The 8,099-nt window shown below is 40.4% G+C and overlaps 1 protein-coding gene across 1 annotated transcript in view; it reads left to right on the top strand.

Moving 5' to 3' along the window:
- The window catches only part of Cdc5l (cell division cycle 5-like), a 35,736-nt gene extending 31,704 nt beyond the window's left edge, over nt 1-4,032 (top strand). Inside the window, exons 15-16 of the mRNA XM_013019242.1 lie at nt 2,239-2,451; nt 3,616-4,032. Coding sequence (XP_012874696.1) covers nt 2,239-2,451; nt 3,616-3,720 — 318 coding nt within the window. The 3' untranslated portion in view covers nt 3,721-4,032. The remainder of the gene's footprint in view (nt 1-2,238; nt 2,452-3,615) is intronic.
- Nucleotides 4,033-8,099: the final 4,067 nt, after the last annotated feature.

Raw genomic sequence — 8,099 nt, 5'->3', positions numbered from 1 at the left:
TTTTTTCTTTTTGCTTATGTGGTGCTGGGGAATCGAACCCAGGGCCTCATGCATGCAAGGCAAGCACTCTACCACTGAGCCACCTTCCCAGCCCTCGATTTGTTATTCTCTAGAGGAAAATGGCTCCATTACCAATTCACCTGTATTTTACTCTTCAGGTTAGATATAGAATACTGAAAGCTTAACTTTCATAAAATGCTGGAGGAGTGAATACTTTTTTTTTTTTTGTCAGTCCCCAGGCTTGAACTCTGGGCCTGGGCACTGTCCCTGAGTTCTTCAGTTTAAGGTGAGCAGTCTGCCACTTGAGCAACAGTGCCACTTCCAGTTTTCTGGTGGTTATTGGAGATAAGAGTCTCACAGACTTTCCTGTCCGGCATAGCTTTGAACTTCGATCCTCAGATCTCAGCTTCCTGAGTAGCTAGGGTTACAGGTGTGAGCCACTGGCGCCCAGTAAGTGAATACTTTTAAAGGAGCTTTGTTTACAGCTTATACTTGTAAGGCTCACAATAGAGTTGCACTCCTTCCTCTGTCATTTATTTGGTTTTGATTGGTAATTAAACTAGAGACTGGTAGATATGAATGAAGTATTATTTTCTAGTAAAGGTACGGTACTTTTTTTTTTTTTTGTCATGGGGCTTGAACTCTGGGCCTAGGCACTGTCGCTCAGCTCTTCAGCTCAAAGTGAACACTCTACCACTTGATCCACAGCGCCACTTCTGGTTTTCTGAGTGGTTTATTGGAGATAAGAGTCTCATGTCCTTTCCCGCCTGGCCTAGCTTTGAACCGTGATCCTCAGATCTCAGCCTCCTGAGTAGCTAGGATTACAGGCCTGAGCCACTGGTGCCCAGCTCTACTTTACTTTGATGCACTCTTTTTTTTTTTTTTCCAATCTTGCATATTCTAACCATAAAGCATTGAGAGTGAGCCTACAATTTTTTTTGAAATCAGATGTTATATATCATAATTGTTGAGGAAAAATTGTGTATTTTGACATCTTAGTTTCTAAACATATTCACAGTATCTTTGGTACAGTTTTTATGTCAGTTTTTGGCATTTGGCAGTATTTTCCATGTAGCACCATTTCTGCTTATGTACCCCAGCCCTCTTAATGTCTGAGAGAAGGATAGTAGTTGCATTAACACACTGAGACAGAAAGGAAGAGGAAGGCTTAGACATCACATTTGTGTGTAGTGTGTCAAGATCCGGCTTTTGCAGATCACTTTGAAATTTGATGTGGTTATGATGTGAGCATGTAGAATACGTTCCTAAAGTATACGCTGTGTGTTGATGGATTCTGCTACCTTCTTATCATTTCTCCCTCTGAGTGGGGCCTTTTTCTGCCTGCTATACCGATTTATATGGCATCAGGATTTTGATGAAACTTCTCTGTTCTTTTGTGAGTTATACATTTTAAATTATTTCCCTATAACTTCGGGAAGGTAGCTCATATATGCTCAGTATACATATTTAATAGTAAAACCTTATTTTTCTTAAATTTTTTGTTAATCTTCTGTTTCCTCAGAATTTTTGTCATTATTACTCAATATGATTTTTTTTTTTTTTTTTGCCAGTTCTGGGGCTTGAACTCATGGCCTGGGCACTGTCCCTGAGCTTCTTTTGCTCAAGGCTAGTACTTTACTACTTGAGTCACAGCATTACTTCCAGCTTTTTCTGTTTATGTGGTACTTGGGAATTGCTCCCAGGGTTTCATGTATGCTAGGCGAGCACTCTACCATTAAGTCACATTCTCAGCCCAAAATGGTATTTTTTTTATTTCCCTTGTGGGTCTTACACCATGCTTCTGACATAGTAGTTTTGTAGTTTGAAAATGTTATGCTTGGTTTCACTTATTACATGTTAATTGAATAGAATATTACCCAGTTACTAAATTTGGACAAGTTGTATAATACAGAAGCTCAGTTTTGAGATATAATTGTGTTGCCTGTCCAAAATCAATGCAGATGATTGATAACAGTATTTTTAGAACAGTCAGTCATCTTCCCATACCCTAAAACTCAGACCTGCTTTCAGATTGAGTTGTGAGTCAAGTTATTATACTGTATAAACTTCAAGTGGGGTGCAAGATAAATCCTTCTGAAGCTAAATTTGTGCTCTATTAGTTGAGGTAAGAGGAGCTCTCATGCAGTTATGTTTTGAGGCATTGTTTAGGTCTTTAGTAGTCTTCGGTGGTCTGCTTTTTCCACTTACTGTTGATGTGATCTCCCCCCACTTCCCTAGATAAACAGGGGTCACATGACGACTGAAGCTAAGAGAGCTGCAAAGATGGAAAAGAAGATGAAAATTTTGCTTGGAGGTTACCAGTCTCGGGCTATGGGCCTCATGAAGCAGTTGAATGACTTATGGGACCAAATTGAACAGGCTCACTTGGAATTACGTACTTTTGAAGAACTCAAGAAACATGAAGATTCTGCAATTCCACGGAGACTAGAGGTAGTACTTTGTGTTACTTCAAAGCATTGCCTAGAAGGAGAGCTGCAAAGAACTAATTATCAGAGTGTTACCATTTTCTTCTTCCTTATAGGCTTTCTGAAATGTGTACTGGTGGGCCTTTGACTTTCCAATTAGATCTGCCTTTGCAAATAATGGAGGCTGAGGCCTTCGCTTTCTTCGCTTCTGGTTCCATGTAGACACTCCGGGAAATGGAATAAGTACTGCTGGTGCTCTGTCCCACGGGACTTAACCATATCCCATTCATGCACCTGGAAGGGGGTAATTAAGCAGTGTCCTTTTGTGATTGGATGCTGGGAACCTCAAAACGTCAAATTCCTTTGGCCAGGTTTCGACTATCATTCTCCTCAGTGGGCCCAGTTAAAGCCAGTCACGGCTTACTTAGCGCATTTGTGGTGCTGGGAGGGCAGTAGTGGTTTGTTACTACATTAGCAGCAGAGATTTTTTTTTTTTGGTTGGTCATAGGGCTTGAACTCTGGGCCTGGGTACTGTCCCTGAGCTTTTCAGCTCAAGGCGAACACTCTACCACTTGAGCCACAGTGCCACTTCTGGTTTTCTGGTGGCTTATTGGAGATAAGTTGTCTCGCAGACTTTCCTGCCCGGGCTGGCTTTGAACTGGGCTCCTCAGATCTCAGCCTCCTGAGTAGTTAGGATGACAGGCGTGAGCCACCGGTGCCTGGCAGCAGCAGAGATTTTTTTACAGGATGTTAATCTTACAAAAGCAAAGCAAAGGGGCTGGGAAGGTGGCTCACTGGTAGAGGGCTTGCCTGGCATGCATGAGGCCCTGGGTTTGATTCCTCAGCACCAATAAATAGAAAAAGCTGGAAGTGGCTTGTGGCTCAAGTGGTAGAGCACTAGCCTTGAGTTGAAGAGCTGAGGGAGTTCAAGCCCTACGACTGACCCCCCCCAAAACAAAACAAAACAAAACAAAAAAACAAAAAACAAAACAAAAACCCAACAAAGCAAAGGATAGTTACAGAAGTGGTTTTACTACAAGTCTTTGCTCCGTTCGATTCTCTTTCGGGGCATGTCTCCTGGGCGCTCCGAGTATCTTGGCTGTCTCTAGGATGGTGCAGTTCTATTGGATTTTGCACTTACCATGCACTTATGTGTGAAGTAATTATTTCATCTTTTCCTCTCTCCAAGTGTCTCAAAGAAGATGTTCAGCGGCAGCAGGAAAGAGAAAAGGAGCTTCAGCAGAGGTATGCGGACCTGCTGCTGGAGAAGGAGACATTGCAGTCCAAGTTCTGAAGCACATTTTGTGTCTCTCACAAGATGAATAATCACTGGTTTTCATATCTGCAAGGCTGAAACGGATGCTTGTCTTCATTGGCAGATTTACCCACCATCTGCGGTTTTTCAGTTGTTTATTTTAAATGATTTTAAATCAATCTTACACATTCTGTGTAAGGACTTTTAACTTCACAGGACGGACCAGGGTGTAAATTATTAAGATGAGCATTCTTTTACAGTGTCATAGTTGTGTTTTTTAGTTTTGGCCTTTCCTTAAAAAAGTCTGACTGAAGTGCTGCCTGTGAGTAACCCCTTGAATAAAAAGAAAATGTAAAAACTGGGAATGTAGCCTTTTGTGTGAAGTAAGTAGTCAGAAGCTGCCTACACAGCAGCCGCTGCTCTTGTGTCACAGAGTGACTCTTGGGGGTCAGCTGACGTACAGGGGCAGTCCTTTGTGCTTCAGCAGTGTGCATTGCTCTACACTGCCGAGGCAGATGAGTGCGGTACCTCACTCTTCACCTTTAGGGAGTGGTCTGCCAGCTGCTTACATACTTCATGAATGAACAAAATATTTTCTTTTTTTATTTTTGTCAGTCATGGGGCTTGAATTCTGGGCCTGAGTGCTGTCCCTCAGCTTTTCAGCTCAAGCTGACTGCTCTACCACTTGAGACACAATGCCACTTCTGGTTTTCTGGTGGTTTGTTGGCGATGAGTCTCACGGACTTTCCTGCTTGGGCTGGCTTTGATCCTCAGATCTCAGACTCCTGAGTAGCTAGGATTACAGGCGTGAGCCACCAGCACCTGGCTTTCAAAGTATTTTCTTTTCTTACAAGGTATTATTATTATTATTTTTTTGAACAATGTCATAACAATGTCTCAACAAGACCATCCAGCTTCATCACAGCTCTCTATTTAGCTTACCTATTAAGTACTTAAGTACAGAATATGAAGAATAAGCCTAATTTTATAAGTATTCATATAAGATGATTTAGTAGCAGCCAGATATAGTGGTACACACCTGTAATCCCAGCACTTAGGTGACTGAGACAGGAAGAACAAAAAAGGTCAAGGCTAGCTTGGGCTACATAGTAAAAGACCCTATCTTAAAAACAAAACAAACAAAAAACCTAAATCCCAATGACAAAAAAGGATTTATCCACTTACTTTGTTTATAAGTTTAATGAGTGAACCTAACAGATAGTTGGATTTTTGCTCAATCTGACTGTTAGGAACTAAAGGGAGGAAGAAAAGACCCACTCATTCACTAGGTATTTATTGAATAAATGTCCTGTGCCAGAGAGAGAACAATGAATAAAGTAGACGTGCTTCTGATTTTATTTTGTGCAGTTTACAGTCTGCAGAGAACAACAATTAAATGTAAATGTTTACTGGTGGTAGAGATGAGCATCTATTAGAACAAAAGTTAATTGGGGAAACAATATAAACAGGGAGAAGTATCAAATCATGAGTGTCAGCTTCTGTGGAGAAATGAAAATAGAACCATATGGATAGGAAGTGATCAAAGAAATCTCTTGAAGAGCTAACACTTGATTACCATTTTAGAAAGAGCCACCCTTGTGACTTGGAGGGAAAGAGCAGCCAGGCAGTTAGTAGGTAGCACAAAGCCTGTATATTCTGAGGAGCAGGAAGGTAGTGTCAGGAGTGTCAAGAATGGCCTTACTACAAGGCTTTGTTAGGCCCTCAAGTGTAAGGACATGGTAAGGAATTGGGTCTACGATGAGTGACTATGAGAATAAGTGAAAGAATGAGATGTCAAATAGGTTTGAGAAGAATGTCTTATTTTGCTGGAGTTAGGAAATGAAAGCCAGTTAGTTTAGGATCCTTGACACAATAAGACAAACAATTAGAGGAACTCAAGGTAAGATTGAGGTGGATGGAGATAGGTGGAGAGATTGAAGGGGTCATATTTCTAAAGTCTTAGACCATGTATTCCTGGCATCATTCAGTTCCTAGACTTCAGTTAATTTCTTCTAGGTTTTCTAGGAAATACTTTAATATCTGCGAGCAGTGGTACTCTCTTAGTTAAAATAAATTTTTATTGTATGTTTTGATAATGGATATGTTTAGAACAACATTAGGTGGTGTTATATTCTTGTTTTGTTTCTGGTTTGAATGAGAATGTTTGAATGTTTGCTGTGTTTTACTTTTTTTGTCAGTCCCTGGGCTTGAACTCCAGGCTTGGGCGTTATCCATCAGCTCTTCAGCTCAAGGTGAGCGCTCTACCACTTGGGCCACAGCGCCACTTTGGGTTTTCTAGTGGTTTACTGGAAGAGTCTCATGGACTTTCCTGCCCGGGCTGGCTTTGAACTATGATCCTCAGATCTTAGCCTCCTGAGTAGCTAGGATTACAGGGGTGAGCCACCAGCACCCAGCTGTTTTACTTTTTTAAAAAAAATTTTTGTCTGAGACTGGGACTCAAATTCTTGACCTTACACTTTTGCTCATTGGCTGATGCTCTGCTACCTGAGCCATGCCTCCAACCCTGGTCTTTTTTGTTGGTCGTAGGGCTTGAACTCTGGACCTGGGCGTTGTCCCTCAGCTCTTCAGCTCTAGGTGAGTGTTCTACTACTTGAGCCACAGCACCACTTTGTTTTCGGAGTGGTTTATTGGAGATAAAAGTCTCACGGACTTTCCTGCCCAGGCTGGCTTTGAACTGTGATCCCCAGATCTCAGCCTTCCGAGTAGCTGGGATTACAGGTGTGAGCCACTGATGCCCATCTTTTTCTTCTTTTAAACAAAAATTATTATTATATTTTACTATTTTTTAAGTAGTTGAACAAAGGAGTTTCAATTCAACAAACCAGTTCATAAGGACAATGCGTCCAGCTCAGTGCCACCCTTTGCGTCTTTCTCCCACATGGCCTCCAACCCCACCCACACCCCCAAGTTATGTGGTTCCATTTTCACATATGCTCATTGAACAGAATGACGGTATTGTGTTTTAAGTTTGCTGTTTTGAGTTAGAGACTCTTTATCTAGAATGGTAGTATAGCTGTTTTTAGTTTTTAAATGAGTTTGAATTAGAAAGGGCTGTAGAATATTGTCAGACTTTTTGGCATCTGTTAAGATGATCGTACATAGTTTTTCTACTGTAGTGTGGTGATTACTTACATTAACAGGTTTTCTTGCATTAAACCATCCTTCCTCAAGCCAGGTAGATTCATTTAAAAAGTGGAAATATTGTTAATTTGCAATTTATGTAGACCTGAGTTATATGGGCTTAATTAATCTAATTGTACTGATAGTCACCATCTTACTACATGAAGTCAATGCCTAAACACCTCACCAAGAACTCTCCTTTTCTCCTGGGCAGTCTGCACTGTTCCTGCCATTTCAGGGTAATGCCTGCCAGTGCCCTGTCCGTATCCTTTAAACTGAAAGTGGCACCAGCATAGGTGTGAGTGATGTCGATGACTGTTTCAACCTTCATATTGACCATGTATTCTCATGACTACTCACTATGGTAGGGCTAAACTAGAGTTGAAGAGCTTGTTAAAATCTAATTTTGGGAAGGAAATGAAATCTGATTGAGTCAGAAGAAACTACTCTAGTAGAAACCTCTTAAAAAATTTGAAGTCATGTTGGGATAAAGCATCCAAGATGATACCACACTAATTGGGTGCTTACTCTGCCTCGCTCAAATCCTTTGTAGGAAAGCTTTTCTCCCAAAATAGGACTGCCCTATTTGTGCTTGAGTCTGACTTCTTTCTGTTATTTACAAAATTGACAGCTTCCACATGAATTTTCTAGATAGGTCTTTGGGCTAGTGTACAACTTAGGACCTGGGGCTTTTGCTAGCTCTCCAGAGTAAATAGGATGGTGTATATTTTTCTGTGCATTAAACGGCTCCAGCATGAGAGAGCGTTGTTCCATGAAAGCTTGGCAGATTGTGCTTGTAAAAGTGTCAAGTTCAGAGCCCTGTTGGGAAATAATTTCTTGATAATTGTCAGTTTCTTTTGTGACAGTTAGTGTGCTACCTTCAAATTTCAGTAAATTAAAAAATTTCTTTCTTGATATACTTCTTTTATGTCAATTATTTACTAAATTTAATTTACACTTGAATATTTTCTACTTGAAGCTTAAATATTTGTTGGCATAGAATTTCAACTAAGAATCTTTAAAAAAGTGGATTTTTGCTATTTCTAAGAAATTTACTTTCGAGAGATTTTATTTTTGGCTTGTGTAAGGCATGCTTTTTCCTTCAGAAAACTATTGTTTTGATGGTGATTTTTATCTTAAATTATATATCCTGTTTTGTTTTCTCTGCATTTTTTCCTCTTAAGGTTTGTATGCACATATGTTGTGAGTTACATCTCAGTTAAAAATGCGAACATTGCAGCCATTTTGAGGTGTAGTCACCTTATTTTCTCACTTTG

Source organism: Dipodomys ordii, unplaced genomic scaffold (assembly GCF_000151885.1).
Source record: "Dipodomys ordii isolate 6190 unplaced genomic scaffold, Dord_2.0 Scaffold44, whole genome shotgun sequence".
Classification (NCBI taxonomy): Eukaryota; Metazoa; Chordata; class Mammalia; order Rodentia; family Heteromyidae; genus Dipodomys; species Dipodomys ordii.
This window is presented reverse-complemented; position numbering and strand designations above follow the sequence as displayed.